Raw genomic sequence first — 23,310 nt, 5'->3', positions numbered from 1 at the left:
TCATTCCCTTTTCGATATAGTGTGACGATTGATAGCTTACACTTTATTTGGTTGCTATGTGTATATATTTTCGCGCAAGTACACCACCTACCGATGTTTCCTATTTAGTCTACTGCACAACTTGGTCAGTAGCCGCACGGCAACAGCCACATACGAGCCGTTTCATTGCGTTTCAGTTCCATTTAAAATCTAGCGTGAGGGCTTTTACGTTTAGCCCAGGTCCAATGCGTATATTTTTTGATGGATTTTATCTGGTTTTACTAATGGTCACACGTACCCTGTTACTTGAAGTGAGTTACTTGGCTCTGACATTTGTCGTCGCCAACATGTGATTTTACGTGTAAGTAATTATTGTTTATTATATTTTTATTCATTGGTGTTGTAGATCCTTTAAACCTTGACGGTCCGTTTTAAATATGATGTAAAAATGGCCTAAATAGGTCCATTAACTTCAGAAGAAGACAATTTTACAATTGTGGAAACCATGGTCAAGGGTTGTTAATAAACTTTTGTACTTGCAAGTGGTTTCTCAAATCATTCACCCTGTTTATTTCGTATACTGTTTCGGGTATACGTACGTGTAATATACGGGATAGTAAAGCAACGGATCTGTAGGTCAAGAATGCATTGGCAGGCAAGAAAATCTTTGTAGCCTGAAGAGGAGGCTGGATCAGAACAAAATTATATTCTTACTTCTACATCTTGACTGGGTCAAATAAAATAATTTGTGGATGCCTTACCCAGCGTTTGTGTGTGTTTCATGTATGTCGAAAAGACGGAAAGAAGGGGTGTTTGTTGGACTTGACAATCGAAAAATGATGTTTTGATTCCATCTGTGAATGAGAAAAGACTGTGAAAAGAAGGTCTTCGGCAAAAAGAAAGCCTCCCCATTACATCTCTATAGTAGCCATTATGCTGGTCAAGATCAAGGTCCTAAACCGTTTGAAGGCCCTCACGAATAGTCTCTTTCTGAAGAATCATCTAGAAATCACCCTTAAAATTTGAGTGATTGTTGTGAGGAACAATATCATGAAGACGTCAAATGGAAAGACAGTATCACGGTCGTTGGAGCACTAGTATGATGAGAAACTGCCTCTAATCACTTCACTGAGACTTTCAAAAGGCAATTTTTGGGAAAAAATCCTGTGTTAAATGCGTTAAGGAAAAGACAGACCCATACCAGAAAGTTACGGAGGCGCTGAAAAAGCTGAACTGTCAAATTCTTGAGACACAGGAGCAAACTATCCCGTGAAAGACTAGTTACAGTGTGTCGAGAAACGATAGAAAGTGATGAACCTAGGTTTATACCACAATCTCCTGCGTCTACCTCTCTTACGGATCACGAACACAAGTCAGACTAATTACAACATACACAGAGGCATCTAAGCAGTCGTTCTTCCCATGCTCCATACGTGAAAGTAATTGAAAAAAACCTAATAAATGGCACTTTTCCATTGTGAATTGCATTAGCGTACATTTCTCTACATTTATAGTGATCTGACGCTCATCGCAACAAGTATTTCTATTTCTACCCTCTGGATAAGTCATTCTGTATCTGCTTAAAGTCTCTCAACGACGAGACTTCCCATACACGAAAGCGTCATTAGCAAACAACTGCAGATTTATGGTCACTCTATCCTCAGATCATTTATGTACCCAAAGAACAGAAGTGGTATATCACACTTCCCTGGAGCATGCTTGACGATACCCTTGTCACTGATGAACTTAAAGCCCAGGGCAAATTCTTCGTGGCGTCGAAATATACTTATTAAGTATGCTTAGACTTTCATAAAACAGTCTGCAGTGGCTCACTGTGTCAAACGCTTTCTGGAATTTAGGAATACGGAATCTGCTTGATCCCCTTCAGCTATTGCTCGCAAGACATCGTGTGTGAGATGGAAAGCTGACATTCGTACAAGCGATGCTTTCTAAATCCGTGCTCATTTGTGGACAGAAGTTTTTCTGCCTCAAGGAAACTTATTATACTAGAGCTTAGAATACGTTCAAGAATTCAGCATCTTACGATTTCACCTTCACTCGCGCTCACAAGAGCACTCGAGTAAGTCAGCACTATACTTAGGTTGTAGTAGTATAGAAACCCTTGAATCACTTACATGGTGTTTATTCAGACCATTCTGACAACAGGGACAACTTAATATACTTTCGTAAGCGAGACATGTATCTCGGAACCAGAACGGGCTGCGAGCGGCTGAGGTGCACGACACTGCAGCGACTCGGCTGGGTGCCCTTTCACTGGTAGAAGGCGTGGCGGAGGAAGATGTGCTCGTAGAACTGCATGATGTTCTTGTAGTCACGGAAGATGATCCAGTCGCGCAGCTGCTGGTCGAAGCCGTGGAGGTCGCGAAGCGAATCAGGCATCACGCTCCTCGGCACGTCTCGCTTCGGAATGTTCATGTGGTATAGCCCGCACTCTGCGTCGCACAGCACCTGTGACAAGAAGAGTGGCACACGAGACACGCTGGCTTATACACTAGTGGTAAGGCTTCGCGGTTACCGCATTAATCTAAATCAGCTCCAAGTATTCCTGTTTCATCTTAACTATCTATTTACACTAGTCATGTTGATTTTTCGTTTCCGAAATGATCTACTCCGCTCTTGTCCGCGCATTATTTTTATGTAAAGTAACAAAATTTTGTAATTTCCTGTGTTGGCTTAGTTCCATTTTAACGGAATTGTGTTAGCAAACATGTCTGTAAAGTATTTGTGCTATACACTGAGGTGTGTCATGAGATGCACACATACAAATGGCGGTAGTATCAGTACATAAGGTCAGTTATGCGCAGGTTATTCATCCGAAAACAACTCCGACGTGATTATGTCCGCACGACGGGAATTAACAGACTTTGAATGGGGAATGATAGTTAGGGCTAGGTGGATGGGATATTCCATGTCGGATTCCACAGTATCAAGAGTATGCCGAGAATTCAATAGTTGAGGCATTACCTCTCACCAAAGGCCCTCTGTTAGCTACAGAGAGCAGTGGGATTTGCGTAGAGTCGTCAGTGCTAACAGACAAGCAACGAAATTTGGCGTTAATGGATTATGGAAACAGACGTCCGACGCGAGTGCCTTTGCTGAAAGCGCGAGACCGCCTGCAGCGCCTCTCCTGGGCTCAGGGCCACATGGGTTGGACCCTAGACCACTGGAAACAGCGGCCCAGTCAGGTGAGTCCCGATTTCAGTCTGAAGAGCTGATGGTAGAGTTCGTGTACGGCGTAGACCCCACGAAGCCATTAATCCACGTTGTCAATAAGGGCTGTGCAAGCTTATGGTGGCTCCATAATAGTGTCGGCTGTGTTTACATGGAATGGACTGGGTCCTCTAGTCCAACTGAACCGGTCCCTGACTGGAAATGCGCCATGCAATCGATCAACAGTTGTTCGCAATTGGTTTGGGGAACATTCTGGACAACTAGAGCCAATGATTTGGCCATCCATCGAACATTTATGGGCGTAATTGAGAGGTCAGTTCGTGCACAAAGTCCTGCACTGCCAACACATTCGCAATTGTGGACAGCTATAGAGGCAGCATCGTTAAATATTTCTGCAGGGGGCTTCCAACAACCTGTCGAGTTCATGCCACGCCGCCGGGGAAGAGGAGGTTCGACAGGACATTAGGAGATATCCCATTACTTTTGTCACCTCAGTGTACTTCGTTCATTATAAGAATAAACCCTTATGCAGACAAACACAAACGAGAAGATTGGTCAGCAGTCGTAGCACACGTACACTGGTGTTATGCTCTTGCCGGCCGTTGTGGCCGAGCGGTTCTAGGCGCTTCATTCCGGAACCGCGCTACTGCTGCGGTCGCAGGTTCGAATCCTGCCTCTGGCATGGATGTGTGTGGTGTCCTTACGTTACTTAGATTTAAGTAGTTCTAAGTCTAGGGTACTGATGACCTCAGATGTTAAGTCCCATAATGCTTAGAGCCATTTGAACCATTTTTGTTATGCTGTTGGTATTAGGTTCTACTTAAGTATTAGGATCTTATTACTGTAAATTCAACTTAAAGATATTGTAATGTGTTAACAGCCACCCATGTTTTTCTTGATCATACTTTAGATGTGTAGCTTTTATTTCAAAAATCATGTACCGTCGCAGTCTTTGTAAACGGTAACTATGGTCTCATTGTCCCATGTGTAATACGTGCGGTGAAAATGGCTGACGCTGCTTCCTGCTGAAACACGCGCGTGGAACACCGTTAAAAAGTGCCAAGAAACACGATGTTCTTTATATTTCTCACAAGTTTCCAGAGAAAACTGGCTTCAATTTTCCGAGGAACTCTATTTACAACGTTAAGATGTGTTTGTGATTATGATGTGCGGAACTGAGTCGGCAGCAATGGCGAATGGTAATTGTGTAATCTATGGATTGCTGGTCTAAATCTCGCTGTAGTCTTTTTCCACGTTCGATTCGAATACTTACATCAATTAAAAATAAAATTCATCAAATATTTCAATTTCCAGCGTAATGGCAGTGCGTAAGAAGTAGATAAGAATAGACTGCCGTTCAGCTCCTCATAAGCCACCCATTTCTGTAGTCAGTTAAGCCACTGGATAATGAGTGACTGGAAACGAGTAAAGACCCAAAAGAGTGATTTGGAATGATGAAAAAGCTGTAACTTGTTGCAGTCTGATGGAAATGTGTACGTTTGGGAAATTCCTTTATAATGTTACCTGCCATTAAGTTTAGTGCCAATAGTGAACTGCATAGGACGTTGTGTTACAGTATGGGGGTTATGGGGGTGTTTGTTATGGTTAGAGTGTGGTCCGTGTATTGCGCTTAACGGAGTGTACAAAAGGTGATCTGTGTAAAAAAAGTGTCGATATTTATTTTCTTATGGAAAATTATTGGTGAATCTTTTTCTGTAATTTTTTGTATGTTCCGTTGATTTTGGGAGATTATAAATGTTTGCAATTTATTTTTAAATAATGTAAGGCATAAGTAATTTTACAGGTTCCATGAGCACTTGTTCAGTTTCGGGAAGATATCTCGGGAACTGTTTGCTGTAGACGGTGGTGATTTGTGTTGTTTTATTGTACCGCATTACATCTTTCGTTGTGTATACTTGGGCTTGTTGCTATCTGAGTTGTATTTCTCTCTCTAATATGGCTCTACCAAAGAGAATACTGTAACGACATAAATTTTTGGCACTTTCACTAAAAACATCATATATTGATTGCAAACAAAGTTAAATACTTCATAGTAGATCAGTGAATGTATGAATATAAGCCCTGGAAATGTTTGTCTTATTACTTTGGTTAGTTCCAAAGAAAACGGGATATAAATACAAATTTAACATTAATAATCCCCTTAAGGAAACGCTAAATGTAGAAAAATATGAACACATTTTATGTCATTGTCTACTGTGTACAGCAGAGGATCAATTTGGGGGCAGTGGCTGGTGGTGTCAGAATGATATTGTACGCATGCAAGGCAGCATCTGTGAGACAACTGTCTGTGGTCAATAGCATCCAGACCTGAAACCTGTGAGATGCATTAGAATGTCGATTTCGCTCCGCACTCCAGCGTCAAACATTACTGTCGGTACCTCCTCTAGTTTCGGCTATTGAGGAAGAATGGGCTGACATTCCTTCAGAGACAGACACCTCATTGAACTGTTCCGAACAGAGCTCGAGCCGTCATAAAGGCGAAGGGTGGACATACCCAATGTGTCCAGGTGATTTTATCTGGTATCATATTTTGATACTGACACTTTCCTCCCCTCTTGCTAACAGAATCGCAGTATCAGAAAATATTCAGACTTTTCGTTCATTCAGCTTGTTCCTAGAAGTAAAAATTTCTTATGTGCTTTGATCCTACGCACTTTATGGGGTTCACTTATTATGGCCCAGTAGAAGAAATCGTATTCTCCAAGATGTGACATATACGCAACGCTTCGATCCCCTCCTTTTGACACTGTACGAGTCCCTCAGTTCTTTAAGTACTGCTCTCAGCCTGTATCTGAAATTAAAAGTGATATCAATAAACAATCTTCCTGTCGAGTACAGCGACCACGTTCTCTTAGCAGTTCAAAATAACGAAACAAATTTTTCGATAAGATTTGGTACCTAGGACATCTACAGCTAAGAGGCATGATTATTAATTTAGAGAGCTCCGCGTCAGCTGTACTAATATTTAATCAAATCACGACCTGTTTTGAGATTTTAAAATCCCATCTTCAGGTGTATGGAAACTGTCCGATAGGAATGCCAACCACTACTGTCAGAGGTTGGTATTCCTATCGTGCGGCTGCCAGGCGGCGGACAGTTACCATACAACTGAAGATAAGATTTTAATATTTCGAAACAGATCGTGGTTTGGACAAATATTAGTACAGTTGAAACGGATCTCTCTAAATTTTTCGAAACGAGGGTGCAAGAAAGAATCAGAAACAAAAATATTTATTGTCGTTATTGCCGTAATAGATCCAAGCTGATACTTGGTGGTGAGTTCCTTCTCCTAAATAAGAAATGTGTTTCAAATTTTCGACTAAATCAAAGGAAAGCTTTTTGTAAAAGTGTTACCAAAATACATTTTACATTTCAGCTTCCGTTTGAACCGTTTTTAAACCAACCTGTGGTGATACTTGGGAACTTTCACTCATAATTAAATCCTCTACCTTGATATTCAAACGAGGTAACTTGAATAACACAATGAGTGAAACAAATTCATCAGTTTTTTGTAAATTTAGAACGTCATTGTTCATAAACTACAGACAAGTGTTAAAATGAACTTAGGCATTCTAATTTCAAATGGTTCGTAGAGAGAATAAGAGAAACTTTAGGTAAATATGATAAAATTGCCTTGGGCACTTTGTTCATCGGACATTAAAATGACGCAATTTCCTAGCAAAATTAAACAGCTGCGTAGTAGCTTGAAATTATTCCAGCTGGAAATACCCTGGCTTATTCCGGAACTTCGGTAGAATGTCCTCCTACTTCGTCACAGCACTGTGTCAAAAAGCACTCAGTTATTAACGAGTCTTATAAGGAAAATCTACCGCTAAATCAAGACGAATTTCGTGAAATAGGAAGAGGATTATCATCTAACCAGGAACGAAAACCAACTATTTCACAGTTTTAAAGAAAAAAAGCGTCCCACAGCACAAATGACCACCAAGAAAGTCTTGCCAAAAGCGCATCAAGAACAGTCGCATACGGGCGAGACTGAAGTCTGAGATGAATACCTCTAATCTGTATAGTGACAGCCATATCGAATGTTTAGTCTGTTGTTTGCAGTGAGAAAGGTTGCAGGTGGTTTTGTAGTAAAGACCTCCTCCTTTTGTATGAAAATGAATCAGAGAATTTGCATTAACAGTTTGTTATAAGAACGGAAGAAAATGCAGCAACGTTTTAGAAATATTAAATAACGCTATTGGTGAGTGTGCTATAAATAAAGCAAGAGCTAACGAAGTTTGTGACTCGATTGAAGTTTTCTTTATAAGGAGGACACAGCGTGTAGTCTTGGATGGAATGTCATCGACAGATGAAAAATTAATTTCTGCTGTACCCCATGGAAGTGTGTTGGGTCCCCTGCTGTTCATGATGTACAGTAATGACCTCGCGGACAGTATTAATACTAACCTAAGACTTTTCCGGAAATGATGTGGTTATCTACAATGAAGTACAGTCTAAACCATTCTGCACAAATAGCCATCAGACTCTGATAAAATTTCAAAATTGTGCAAAGACTGGCAACTTGCTTTAAATGTTCGGAAATGTAAAACTGTGCCTTCTGAAACGAAAAAACGTTGTATCCCGTGAATAAAATATCAGCTAGTCACAGTTGAAATTGGCTGGAATCGGAACACCTGAGTGTAGCAATTTTTAGGGATGTGAAATGAATGTGTACATAGTAAAACTGTGCACTTAAAGAAACGAAAAAACATTGTATCCTACGGATACAATATTAGTGAGTCACGGTTGGAATCGGTTAACTCACTTAAATATCTGCAAGTAACACTTTGTAGGGATACGAAATGGAATGAGTATATAGGCTCAGTCGTGGAAAAAGCATATGGTAGACTTCGATTTATTGTTAGAATACTAGACAAAGGCAATCAGTCTACTAAGAAGACTGCTTACAAGTCACTCGTGCGATCCATCCTGTGATATTGCTATAGTGTGTGGGAGGCGTACCAAAGAGAACTAGCAGGGGATATTGAATTTATACAGAGAAGGGTAGCACGACTGATCACCGGTATGTTTGATCCGTGGAGAGTGTCACTGATATAAAGAAAGAACTGAACTGGCAGACTCTTGAAGATGTATGGAAACTATCCCGAGAAAGTCTACTCGCAGAATTCCCAGAACCAGCTTTAAATGACGACCCTAGGAGTACACTACACCTTCCTACATGTTAATCCCATAGGAATCTTGAAGACAAGATCGGATTAATTACAACATCCACAGGGGCACTTAAACAACCGTTCTTCCCGCGCTCCATACGTGAATGGAATTGGAAAAAGCCCTATTAACTGGTACAGCGCGACGTGCCCTCTCCTATGCTCTTCACAGTTTTTTGCGGAGTATAGATGTAGATGCAGATGTAAGTGACAAACGTTCCGAAGAAGCCGTGCAGACGTTGAAGACGACGAGAACGTTTGATGTCCCAGCACTCTGTAGCCAATGAAAACGTGGAAAAAAATTATGAACGATAGCCGAATCACAATAGGCAAAGTTGTTGTTGATGTTGGTACATCTACTGTCTTATGCCATTTATTCGTTTCGGATGGTTTGCGTACTAAATGTCTAATAGCTGAATTTAATCCAAAATCTTGTATTTTTAAATGGAAAACAAGTGACGAACGCAATTTCTTAGGAATCTCCAGGTGAAGTCAACAACGGTGCTGACCTAACGAAACGTGTCAACACAGATGATGAAACATGGATTTAAGAATATGACGTCAAAAGTAAGACTCAATCGTCCCAGTAGAAGCACTCTAGATCGCCACCAAATGTTTACCGAGTCTTCGATTTGAACGGCATGGTGCACCAGGAGTCGCTGCCACAAATTTGAACGGTCAATAAGTAATACTACTTACTAGTTAAATGTGGTTCAATGTCGTCTGCGTGAAACAATCAGAAAAACAAACGCTCTGATTTATGGCGGAACTATTATGGCTATTGCACCATGCACCTAGTCACACTTCGTTGCTTGTTCATGAGCTATTGGCCATAAACTGTACTGTAATGATGTCTCATGAGTCATATTCGCCAGATAAGGCCCCGTGTCTCCTGTTATCAAAAATACAAAACCTTAAAGAGCCGTCGTTTTAGGAGCATAGATGAGATTAGAAAGGCGTTGTTGGGAGAGCAAAACGCTTTCCTCAAAGATAAAATTCCAGAAGTATTTCGAGGATTGGAAAAATTACTGAATTGTGTAATATATGGTGGGAACTGTTTTGTCAGGAGGTACCACTCACGTAGACGAATAACTATGATTCTTCCAAAGAGAAAACGAAAATTCTGGTTATTATATGACCACACCTCGTACTCAAAAGTACCGGTCCACTTGTTGCCATGAATTAGAAGAGTAGAGGTACGTGCTATCCGGCGCACTTTAGTCGCAAAGTTTTAATTTATTTAAATCACGTGACCCAGGCGAGGCAGCCCGAGGCGCATACGTCACGAAGGCAGGCCTGAGCTCGCCTCGCTCGCTCAACTCAGCAGACGAAATGCGTTTCTACACCTGTTAACTCGCAACTGGGTGTCTACGTACTAACGAGAAGTGCATCTTCTACTGGAATCTGCTATTATGAAGTCTACTGATTACTAGTCGTACAACTAAATTTAAGACCACTAGACATAAATGGTAGAACGGCTTCTTTATAGCATTTAGTCTCTTCTGTTAAACAGTCCTTGTGCCATACAAAATGTGGTGCCTTGTGCAACAGATAATTTTGGCAATTTTTTAAATTTTATTTTACCCCAGTACAGCCGTAAGAAATTATTAGTAGGCATTGCGGAGATAATAACGGTAAGAGTGCATACATAGTGGCTTCCAGTACAGGGTGCAATTCTCGTTTGCACATAGACATCGAATTACGAGTTAACAGGTGTAGAAACGCCGTTCCTCTGCTGTGTTAAGCGAGCTTGGCCTACCTTCGTGACGTTCGCGGCGCGGCCTGGTGGCAGCCACTCCCCCTCTTATCTGTCATGTGGCAAGCCACTACTCCTCTTACCTATTATGTAACAAGCTACGCCCGTTTCCACTTACCCTATCTTCAGTCAGTCGCAGTGTAGTATTAAAATTAAAAAGCGAATCAGTATCCAAGAAAGCACAAGTAACCAAGTAACATTTAATAGCGTATCATGTACAAAAACCGAAATAAATCTGTCTAGAACTTGTCGAGACTTCGGATAACAACCTTGAACTATGACTTCATATAGAAGCATAGATTTTATACATTTATTTATATACCGTATATATGAAAAATATGTATCCTATGTGTGCCTGAACGTTTATTAGAGTCTTGTGTAAAAATTTGAGGCAAACGCAGTGTGCAGTCTTCGCAAATACTTCCGACTGTGCTGTCTGTATGTGTGTGGAAGCTTACGTCGTTAGCAGTAGCGCTTTCCAGCACGGTTATCTCACGTTTAGGTTATACTTTCCTCGACCACGTGTGTACGTCTTGAGCCAGACAAGAGAAATAAAATGCCCTTCGTGGATGAAGTAAATCAGTCAAGAATTGAAATACTATCTGAAAACCATTCCCCTTTACATATACTAAAAATGTGTAGGCTAATTCTTTCCGAACGTTTATTAGAGTACCCTGCAAAAACTGGGAGTAAATCGGTCAAGAATTTCCCGAGGTCTTTGGTGACAAACTTAAACTATGACTTGTCTTTAGAAGAGATTAACGAATTGGTAATAGATAAATGTCAAACATGAGTTTCATCTACAAAGCTTAGCAAACGCGAAATAAGATCAACTGTTGATTTATACCCCTATTGCCTATATTCACCAAGAGATGGCTGTACTACAATTATTTTAATCACAAACACACACTCACTCTCACACACACACACACACACACACACACACACACACACACACACACACACACACACACACACAAATTGGTGCCAAAAACATAACTGAAAACTCCGAAGTATGCTGTTTTCATACCAAACACACGTGGTTTAAGAAACATAACAGCCACTTGATACTTAAAGTAACACATAAAAGAACGAATCGAACCTGACCATGCTAAAGTACTAGGAAAACACGTAGACAAATAGGGATTCTGAATGTAATTGTCTAGGCTTACTCATGGTGTAAGTAATATAACGATATCGCCGGCCGGGGTGGCCGAGCGGTTCTAGGCGCTACAGTATGGAACACCGCGACCGCTACGGTCGCAGGTTCGAATCCTGCCTCGAGCATGGATGTGTGTGATGTCCTTAGGTTAGTTAGGTTTAAGTAGTTCTAAGTTCTAGGGGACTCATGACCTTAGAAGTTAAGTCCCATAGTGCTCAGAGCCGTTTCAACCAATACAACGATATCTGAATATAGTACTTCAGGACTGTGCAATCCAATGCCGTATGCTGTCATAGCCTAACGTTTCTCAGTGTCAGTTTATGAGCAGTGAAGATAATGTACCACTATAGAAATATAATCTATAATACTGATCGGTAGTTACTACAAATGATTAGGCACTGTCAAGGTTAAGTACAAATCGAACTTCTGCAATCGGAACTATGATACCAAGGCTGTTTATAACGTTTGCCAGTCAAAACTAAATCTGTCTAAAAAGGACTGTATGGCCTACAATCAACTACTAAATAACACCAACATGGAATAAAGGCGTGTGATGAAAAAATCGCACTCACACAATATTGTCAAACAGAATTTTAGGCAGGGAGGAAAAACGTTTTTTAATCATTTAAACTGCAACACGATTTCAGGAAGGAAGTAGGTGTCTTATTACGTTATATCACTAAAAGTGAAAGACGACTGCTTGGTACGCGCACACACACACACACACACACACACACACACACACACAAAAACCAAAGATGATGACAGTTGTAACATCTCAAAAGAAGATAACAAGTTGGCATCTCGAAAGTAAATTCTATGATAAAATTATTCATTTTTTTCCGAGTAAATATCACACGCGCGTGTAGCCTGAGTGCCATAACAAGCAAGTATATTTATTTATCTGTTCAAAAATTTGACCACACACAGTTGTACATTCCTCAAAATACGTAAGATTTCGCAAACGTTGCGAAAACAATGGACTTACAAATTAAATAGTTCCATATCTAAATGTCTGTATTACGCCTGTATTACGTATTAAAATACCCCCAGCTTACTAACTGACATTACTTAAATAAATTATACGTTACTTCAGTCTTAGGCAGCATGAATTAAACACACAAAAACTGGCTACAAAACACACACATGACCACTACTGCAAATATAATTTACAGCTAAAAATGCAGTGAGAATTAGCAAAATACACTATGTTAATCTCATCTAAAAAACTAATCTGATTTTATAAATACCTCATGCTAGATTATTATTTTCATCTTACAATTTAAAATGTTCATCAACTTACGCTTTTAGACAGTTCAAACGTCATGACATATGAATCGAATAACGTGCTGAACAGGAGTAAAACACGTTCGTATACTCCCTCTGTTTACTTTTTGGGTGGGGAAATGTTGGTCAGTTGACAAGTTGACTACCATACCATCTCTGGATAATTTTGGGTGTCGCAATGTCGGTAAATTGACAAGGCGACCGTTATTATCCCACACATGCATTTGTCTGTACTGGGCAATATATGAGATGATTGGAGATTTCTTGACTGCACATGACGTTGACTGAGAAAGTTGAGACTGGTTCCAGCTATTTGCGACAAACAAAAGTGAGTTGAAACTTATCAAGTCAGGATTTGTTCCCACAGTGTAGTGGGAGTCAGCTACTAATGCGACCTTTCCTTTATGTTGTGTGACCACAGATGAAAGATGACATTTAATGAAAGGGCAGAGATGGAAAGATTGTGGTGTATAAATCAGAGGCGACATTTAATGACGACGCAGAGAGAGAAGAAAAATATGTTAATTTAAGTGACGACACAGAACAGTACTTACCTTCCACATATAGGTACAGGGTGTATGTCATTGCCACAACCAATAGACTGCAGATTAACGGTGGCAACTGTGTTAACTGATAATCTTAGTCGACTGACCACCATTCGCCACTAACCATCATGGTTATCATTCTACATTCTACATTGACCACCACTGTACATCGACCATCATTCTGTCCTCTCTCCACTGACCATTAAACTCAACCATGCGAACTGACCTATCATTCAATTTTTTTATACATTGTATTTAAAGTAATACCTAAGCCATACTTGCATATTTGCAATGACGTCTTTTTCTAATAACAACTCATGTTCTTTCAAAGTGAACATCTTAATTTATACCACTGTTCACGTGGATAAACCATAAATGGTAAATGGGAAAAACTGATAAACAGTAAATGCGAAATGGTAAACAGGAATCAGTCAACATTAAATGGTAAATTATGAACGGCACAGAATTTTCATAATGGAGTGGTGGGAATGGGCCCTCTTATATGTGACATAAGAGATGGATAACATTCAAAACTAGTCGAAAGCACAGCAACGGTTATTTCTTACCAATATTAAACATATGAAATTAGTGGTACATTTCATAATTCGTACTGATAAATAAATGACAACGATTTTACTGTTTGACCATTACTGTTCACCGTTCACCAATTACCATTTATCAGGAGCCAATTGTCATTCACCACTTACCGTTCACCATTTACTGTTCACTGTTTACCGTTCGTTGTTTACTGGTCGATATTGACCATACACCTTTCACAGTTCACTGTTGGCCATTTGCTATTTGCTGTGATACCCATTTTAACTGTTTTACCCATTTACCTTTCACCCATGTGAACAGGGGTGCAAATTGAGATATGCACTTTGGATGAATATAAACTGCTGTTGGGAAAAAGAAGAAATCATTGCAGATGTGCAAGCAGCGCTTACACAATGTGTGGAATAAAGCTGACTATTGGTCCGTTTACATGGTTTGAAACTCATAGTCAATGGAGAGAGGAGGGAATGACGGCCGAGGTAGAATGATGTTCAGTGGAGAATGGTGGTCAGTGGATACTAATGGTCAGTTTGCAGAGTTAGCACCATTACCCAGCATACTATTGGGTGGTGCCCTAACACACACACTGCTTATACCTACACATGATAAATATTATACTGTCCACTCATTTAAATTAAACTATTTTTCATATTTCCCTGCCTTGTCATTAAATTCCATCTCTCTATACGCCACAACAAATTTCATATCTTTCCACCTCTGCCCCTTCATTAAATATAATGTATTATCTGTGGTCACACACTAAAAATTAAAATCCCTCCAGTAGCTGACACTTACTACACCATTTGAGCAAATCTTGACTTAATAAGTCTCAGCTCACTTTTGTATACTGCACCTTGTCAGAACAAGTCTCAACTTGGTTAGTCATTATATGTGGTGATGTATGCGCATGTGCAGTCAATAAATCTGCAAGCATGTCATATTTTGCCGAGTAGAGATAAATTCATGTGTGGGATAATGATTATCATCTTAAAATTTTCCAAAAATGACTATTTTCTCAATTGTCCAACATTGCCTCACCAAAAAGTATCCAGACAGGGTATGGGAGTCGTCTTTTTAGTTCATCAACATTGCTCCTCACGCAGCACTATCGGGTGGGCTAATGATAGTCACCCACAATTTTGTTGTAACATGACGAAGTGACTTGTTAGAAGCAGTGAAAACCTCACCAAACTATTTGGAACTCGCTGAGTGATGTTTTCGTATCCTTATCTGTTGTAATTGTAGTTACTGTGTAGAATACTCTTTTAGTTTGAAAAACCTATATTTTGTGTAAACTGTATCACAGCCTTCCTGCTTACATTATCACCATAACATCACAAACGTTTTGTACTGCAAGGTAAAATTAATAACCTAGCATGCAATTACTATAATAATTGGGTGACTGAAAGTATAGTAAGACTCGTTTCTTACTCAATGTAATTAAATGTGTATTACCTCTACTCAGCATGCCATTCGATCGATTTGTCATGTCGTTTCAATTGTGTGACAGAACAAGTTGATAAAATTTTAAATTGCAAGATGAAGTTAATTATGTAGGATGAGGTTCCAATAATGTTTGACCGACTTCATATCAGATGAGTTTTTTTGGATGAAGCAGCATAATTTATTTTGACAACTTAGGGTCCACTTTATTCTGTTAGAGGTGCAGTAGTGCTCATGTTTTGCAACCAATTTTTCTACGTTTAATGGATGGTACTTACAACAGGTGTAAAGGCCGTCTACTAACCTATTACTTATAGTCGGTGTTAGTAAGTTGTATATATTTTAGTAAGTAGTACAGACACATTAGATCTGGAATTGTTTAACTTGAAGTTCCATCTTGTTCACAGTGTTTGGAAAAGCTTACATATTTTGGTATAATTTTCCTAGACGTCAACAATTATACTTGCATAATACAATACGCCATATATATATATATATATATATATATATATATATATATATGTATGTATGTGTGTGTGTGTGTGTGTGTGTGTGTGTGTGTGTGTGTGTGTGTGTGTGTGTAGACAAAGCAGTCGTTCTCCCGTTTCAATGATAAATCATAATAAAACACTTTCTTCCTTCCTTCCATCCAAAAAGTTGAGTTACTTCTTTCTTCATTTCTAAAACTGTATTTGGCCACGCTGCGTGAGTGTGGTCTTTTTCATTATACATCTTTGTTACATGTTGGTGTTACTTAGTAGTTGACTGTAGGAAACAAAGTTGGTAAACATTTTTGGGAGTCTTAGTTCCAATTTGTATACCTTTTAAAGAGCCTTGGCTCCATAGTTCCGATTGCAGTAGTTCGTTTCGGGGTAAATCTCGACTAGTCACAATCATTTGTGATAATTACCAATAGTATCGTCGATTATATTTTTCTAGTGATACATTATCTTCACCGCTCATAAATTGACAATAAAAAACGTTAGGTGACGACAGTACACAGCATGAGATTAAAGGCTTTTTACGTTATGTATTTAGATACAGTTGTGACACTGAAATATTTAATTTGAGGGTTTTATTCCAAGAGGATACCTAAAGATTGTGTGTTTTCCTCCTGTTTCAGCCTGATCAGGTTAGTTTCGTTCTTTTAAGCGTCACTAAATATCAACTGGTTGTTGTATTTCTTAAGTTACATGTGTTTGGTATGAAAATAGCATACTTTAGAGTTTGCAATCCAGTTTTGGACGCCCATTTGACAAAAGTGTGTGTGTGTGTGTGTGTGTGTGTGTGTGTGTGTGTGTGTGTGTGTGTGTGTGTGTGTGTGTGTGTGTGTGTGTGTGTGTGTGTACTCGACGTAAACATTGCACTTTTTTCGCTACGAATGCATTTTTCTAGACTTTTAGACTTGGAAAAAATATTGTGACACTTGACTAGCATCACAGATATACAAAATGAATTTGAGCCTCTGTTGTGTCTTACATTATGATACATCAAACAGGCTTTGGATGTTTTCTAGTGCATCTACCTGTTGAAGAACGTAGACAACAGGGGCATAAGTCAACAGAGAGACAGAGGCAGAGAATTGTCATTAGTAATTAGGATAATGGGCAAGGGCACTATATTACTAGTGTGGGTAAGTTAAGGTGGAACTGAGTAGTCCATGCAGTTGAAATGATCACTGTGTCTGGATGGCTTAGCAGTCAGAGAATCTGCCTAGTAAGCAGGAGACCTGGGTTCGAATCTCGGTCTGGCACAAATTTTCAACTTGTAATTCCATTGTGTCTTGATTCATAATGTGCTGAATCAAAATGCTGTCTTTTCTTTCGGGTAGAGCTCCTAGAAACTCTAATACGGCCGCAACTTCAAAATTACCTGCGCATTAGCTATAGTGAAATCCTATCCCGGTACATATAACTGCTTCTGGTAACACTGTTCAAATTACCGACTTCAGTGAGTGTCTCTACCACTCCTCATTATTGGTACTCATTCACTGGAGAATGAAAGTCTTTGGCCTGTTCTTCCGTTGTCTAACTATGGACCTTGTTTTTTCTGATGACTTGAGTTTCTTTATTTTTGACAGTAGACTACTGTTTCTAATTTACTTAAAACACTACAACTCTTTTAAAAGGCGAACACGTACTGATATCTACACTTTCTAATCAATACCTGTCAGTAGAATGATTAGTTACAGCATTGCGGATTCTCTTGACCACCCACATTATAATTTAAACACATATTTCTGAATTTAAAGAAATCTATTATGATAATTTGCACGTGTGAAGTATGAGACTCGTTTCCAAGCACTACAATCTATATCCTTATTTACAATAGTGTCGATGTTTTATAGGAGCTATACTAATGTAACGCAAGATATGGCGGAAAAAGACAAGTTTGCTTAACGGATATGCTTACCTGACGCAGATGAGTTTTCACCGAGAACCATATCGGTAGAAAGTCACCGTTGCTCCTCTGTTGATCGCGGATAATCTGATCAACTGGAACGCTAACGATTTGTAAATTATTATGACATCCGATCATCTCCCTGTCGAACTGAAACAAACAGGCATCACAGGTAATAAGCATATGATTGGGAAACAGCAAATACCCGAGCGAGGACGGGTAAACTTCTGTAATCCTGTAAAACGAAGAGTGTATTTAGAAGTCAGAGATAATTTTAAAACAATAGACTGCACAAGGCACATTGTTTCCTTCTTCGTTCGATCCATTCTCAAGCGAAACACGATATAAACACTTTAAAAACTGGAACATTCTATACTGTGGGTTTATTTTTGACACAACAAATAAACTCTTAATTTTGTCGGGACAAAATCCCCCTAACGACAATACCTTAGACTAGTACTGTCAAATAAATGATTGAAAAGTTTGTATTAACAGAGCCTGAAGAACACAACCACTAATGAGTAATGGAGCTAATGTGTCCAAGTGCGGCAGCCAGACAGACTGAAACGACTGCAGATATCAGCATGCAAACCTTCTGGGATAGCCAAGACCGTATAAAAAATCAGCTACAACAGAGTTGTGTTTATATTGAAAGATACTTTTGACGCAAGTTTTAAAAATCAAATTAATATTTCCCATGAGAATTTAAATGTGTTGGTGTTGTCGTTGTTACGGTCTTCAGTCAAAAACATTTGATGCAGTTCTTTGCCCTAATCTATCCTGAACGAAACATCTGTTTGAACATGCTTACTGTATTCAAGCCCATGTATCCTACCACTTTTACCTCATGCACTCCCCTCCATCATCAAACTGACGAATCCTTGATGCCTCAGGATGTTTCGTATCAAGCAACACCCTCTTCTGCCAGCTTGTGCTATACATTTCCTTTCTCCCCATTTCGATTTATAGTACCACCTCATTAGTTACTCAATCTGACTAACCTTCAGCACTCTTCTCCGGTACCACATTTCAAAAGCTTATGTTTCCTACTGGTCTTTATCTGCCAAGATTTGTTACCGTACAAATAAATGCTCCGTACAAATAACTACAGAGAAGACTTCCTAAAATTTAAATTTATATAAGATTTTAAAGAAATCTTTATTATACATTATTTTCTTGCTAATGCCAGTCTGCGTTTTTATATCATATCTACTTCGGCTGTCATCTGTTATTTTGCTGCCCAAATAGCAAAACTGGTCTGCTCCTTTAAGCCTCATCTCCTTTTGTTGACGTTCATCGTATAACGACCTTACAAGATTCTATCCATTCTATTCATAATCTCTTTCAAGTCGTTTGCCGTCTCTCACAGAATTGCTATGTCATCAGCAAACCTCAAACGTTTGGATTTCTTCTCCCTGAACTTTGAAATCCTTAACCAACTTTGATTCCATAAGGAACTGTTGTGCGCAGAGAACGTAGACTACAAGGAAGGAGAGGCACACAGCAGTCAGTTGCAATCCCGTAAGTTTTATTAACTTGCATATCTACATTTCGGCAATAAATAGCCATCTTCAGTGCATTTGAGTTACAATCCAAAAAACTCGTGGCAGTACATGTTACCATACGATCTTACTGGTGTACAAGCAAAAGGAAACAGGGTTTCCTTCTGCCTATTTAATTTAACTAAGTGTCTTTCTACCACGTTGTTCTTCCATTGTAACTCAAATGCCCTAAAGGTGGCTACTTATAGACGAAATCTAGAGATGCGAGAGTAATAAAAACTAATGTGATTGCGACTGGTTGCTGTGTGCCTCTCCTTTCTTTGAAATCCTTTCCAAATTTCTTCTTTCTTTCCTTCACATTGTGCCCTTTATACAGATTACTGGGATAGGCTTCTACCTTGTCTCACCCTGTTCGCAACTACTGCTTCTCTATCGCTTCATGTGGCTTGTAACAGCAGTACGGCTTCTGTACAAGTTGTGAGGAACCTTATGCGCCCCGTTTTTTACCCTGGTAGCTTCACTATCGACAGATTACTCTAAATCTACGTATGCTATAAACTGGGTTGACCTTTCCTTGCTCTGTCTTCTAAGATAAGACTTAGGATCAGTACTGCCTCGCAATATCTCACATTTCTCCAGAACTCAAACGCGAGGTCAACCTCCATTCTTTTTTAAATAATTCGTATCAGTATTTTGCAATTAAGATATATTAAGCTTTTCAGAAATCAAAAGCGTCTTATCATATGTTTTCCCTTTATTTTTATGACCAGTATTGAGCTATGTGACTGTCATCAGATACGTCTATCTTCTTAAACTAATAAACAAGGAAAGAGCTGGTAGAGAAGATATGTACCTACAAGAGACGTAAAAACTAATAAACTATGAAAAACACTCATGTAGGGTCACACACGTATCTGACGATCATTTAGATGCAAACTGTTCATAAAATATAGACAAAAATTATGCGATAAAAGACTGTTTTTAATTTTTAGTTCGATAATAGTCATACCTGTCACATCGTGCCTTTTTTGGAATTGGATTTATTACATTCAACTTGAAGTCAAACGATATTTTGCTTGTCTCATATACTTTGCATACCAAGTGGAACAGTTTTATCATAGCTGTCTTTACCAAAGATCTCGGTAATTCTGAGGTAATCTCGTCTGCTCCTGGGACCTTAATTTGAGTTAGGTCTTTAGTGCACAGTCAAGCTGTTATCGAAGTATCAAAGCTACCGTTTTATCTTATTTCCTCTTCCCATTCTATTGTCTGCCAATTCATTTCCTCTTGTACAGCACGTGGGTATGTTCATTCCATCTTTCATACTGGACTTCTTTGCTTAGTACTGGCTTGCCATCTGTTCTCTTGATATTTACACAACTGCTTCTATTTCCACTCAGTTTCCCTATAAACGGCATATATTGTTCCTCTCATCTACATGTCTAGTCATTCCTACTTAAACATTTTCCACTTACTATCGGTATCATTTTTAAGCTGTCTGTATTCCTTTTTGTCTCCCTCAGTTACTGCATTTTTTAACTTTCTGCTTTGTTCAGTTAAATTCAATATCTATCTCATTAGCCAAGGATATCTTTTCTTCACTGTTAACACGTAATTCATAACTCAAAAATTATGTTCGCTATTCACAACTACCCTAGGAAATTGCTTGTAGTTTAAAATCTGGTACCTAAAGCTCTACCTTTCCATTATATCGTCTATTTGAAACCTTCCGCAATGACTAAATTATGCTGCGTGCAGAATTCTACCACGCTGATTCATCGATCATTTATCTGCCGTAGGCAATGTTCTATTTTTTTTCCTTGTCTTCCTTCTCCCACTGTCGGATTTCAGTCTCCCACGTCAGTAAAATTTACGTCAGTAAAATTTACGTCTGACTTTCCTTTGGAACAATTTCTTTCAGTCTCATTATTATCTGCGCAGCTAATAAGAATGTAAACTTGTAGTATTGTTTTATGTTATGGCTTCGTGTCCATTTTCATAACGATACTGCTTTCACTATACTGTTCATATCATCTTACTCGCACACCTCTTTTTTCATTCATTATTATATCTACTCCTGCAACACAAATACTTTTATTTTACCTTAATAATTCTCTATTCACCTACGCAGACGAACTTTTCTTCCCGCCACCGCACTTCACTAATTCTCAAATTTCTAAATTCAACCAATCCATTTTTTTCGAAATTTTGTAATTTATCCTCTAGATTAAGGTCTAACATCGCATGGTCCGACGTGTAGAAGGCCATTTTTTTCGTTGAAGACAACAGTCTGCTAAGTACGTAGGGCGACGGAAAAGTAATACCTCCGAATTTTTACGCTGAAACTCTGAAAACTTTCCAAATGAAACAAACGTTTATTATTTTATTCATAGCTACTACCTTTTTAACATCTGTAGTAAATATTTCAGAATTAAATCTAGTCAGATCCACACATATTTTTATCTCACTTTACCGGTTTCAACAAATTAATTTGCCATCTTTAGAAGGCTATGAAAATAGGGATATTATAAATCAGTAGAGCTCGGCCATAAATTATGTAAAGTATAAGAAGTCTATTACAGAAACGTACTTAGTACTGTCTTAGCGGATGTCGACATCATCTTTATAGAAGCAAATGCGATGACTTGTCCGAAACTATACATACTGTATGTGATTGTTGGAAACACAAACAGCCAGATTGATAATTTACGATAAATCAGTCATATCTATGAACATTTAAGCTGTTGTGTCAGCACTGAAAGTTCACACTATTCTGATTGTAGAGCACATCTTATGAAATATGAAAATTAACTATTTTTACATATTGTAAATATCAGCCATGTTCTTCGAATCTGTTGTGCACAACTTCCTTGTAAATCTTAGTTACATTTTTGTATGCTTTTATATACGTTCGTTGCTGCTGGCACAACAGCTTGACATGTACATAGATGTGATTCATTTAACGTAAATTATCAATACGTCAATCAGTGTTTACAATAATCACATACAATATGTACAATTTAGGGTATATCACAGTATTATGATTCTGTGAAGAACATACTCACATCTGCTAAACTAATACTAAGTACATTTCTGTAATACGCTTCTCGTACTTCACATAAATGTAAGGCCAAGGTCTAATGATTTATTATATCCCTAATTTTGTACGCTTCTGATGACAAATTAATTTGTTGGAACAGGTAAAGCGAACTATAAATATCTGTGCAACTGACGACTAAACTTTATTCCGAAAATCCAACGTTATTAACATTTTATACATTTATTATTCATGTGTGCGTATTGTAGGCCTCTGCCGCTGGTGGGCTCCGAATTTTAGAGTGTAACATGGCAGTGAACAACGTAACTATGTTGGTGAGTGAGAAGCAGCGTGCTGAATCGAGTTACAAATTAGAAGAGTACGTCCAGACGCAGAGCATCCTCTCCTTTAGCATGACAATGCCAAACCACAAACGAGCGCTGCGTCATCTGCAACAATCCGACGCCTTGGGTTCACTGTTGTCGATCATCCTCCAGATAGTCCCGTCTTGGCCCCATCCGATTTTCATCTGTTTCCAAAACTTAGAAAACACTTTCAAAGATTACACTTTGATAGTGATGAAGCGGTGGCCCCTTCAATAACGTTGAAGTACATGCCCTCGGAAAAAACAGCGGCTGTAATTTCCTCTTGCTATCAGCTGTTCGCAGTACCAACATAGCATGACCGCGTTGGCTAATGTTATAAGGCCAGATCAGTCAATCATCCAGAATGTTGCCCCTGTAACCATTGAAAAGGCTGTTGTCTTCTTCATAAGTCACAGCTTTGTTTGGCCTCTCCACATACAGTCTGTCGTTGAGGTAGCAACTACTGTACGGCTGTCTGTGTCGTTGAGGAACGCAAGCCACACCCCCAAGGCATAGTCCGTGGTTGAAACATCAAAACGAAATAAAAGCTGACGTGTTCTCCATATTTTGAAGCATCTTGACACTGACTGGCGTGGTAATAGTTGACATCCTTCTTTCTGTCTGTGAACGCGAATGTACCCAGCTTAGATCGAGATGGCGAATGAAAACTAGGCACTGCGTGGGGTTTAGCACAGCGAGGTACTAGCGTACGCACTGTAATGAACTGTGTCATAGTGCATATCGTGGGAAATGCCTTGTTCATTGTGTGCATGTGCAGAATACTATGCTTGAAGTAAAAACGGTCGCTGTGCGAGGTGGCTTTCTTTGAGTCGCTTAAACCAAATGTCTAGAAGGTCCTTTGAAAGGGAGACACGATAAGTTTGTGGTCGTT

General features: G+C 39.1%; 1 protein-coding gene across 1 annotated transcript in view; it reads right to left on the bottom strand.

Moving 5' to 3' along the window:
• Positions 1-23,310, bottom strand: part of LOC126267079 (uncharacterized) — a 108,798-nt gene that overhangs the window by 10,692 nt on the left and 74,796 nt on the right. Inside the window, exons 6-7 of the mRNA XM_049971942.1 lie at positions 17,527-17,664; positions 2,115-2,448 (exon numbers count right to left, since the gene is read on the bottom strand). Of these exons, the coding sequence (XP_049827899.1) occupies positions 2,251-2,448; positions 17,527-17,664 (336 nt within the window). The 3' untranslated portion in view covers positions 2,115-2,250. The remainder of the gene's footprint in view (positions 1-2,114; positions 2,449-17,526; positions 17,665-23,310) is intronic.

The sequence above is a fragment of the Schistocerca gregaria genome, chromosome 4, assembly GCF_023897955.1.
Source record: "Schistocerca gregaria isolate iqSchGreg1 chromosome 4, iqSchGreg1.2, whole genome shotgun sequence".
Lineage (NCBI taxonomy): Eukaryota > Metazoa > Arthropoda > Insecta > Orthoptera > Acrididae > Schistocerca > Schistocerca gregaria.
Note: the sequence above shows the minus strand (reverse complement) of the source record. Positions and strands in the feature narration are given on the sequence as shown.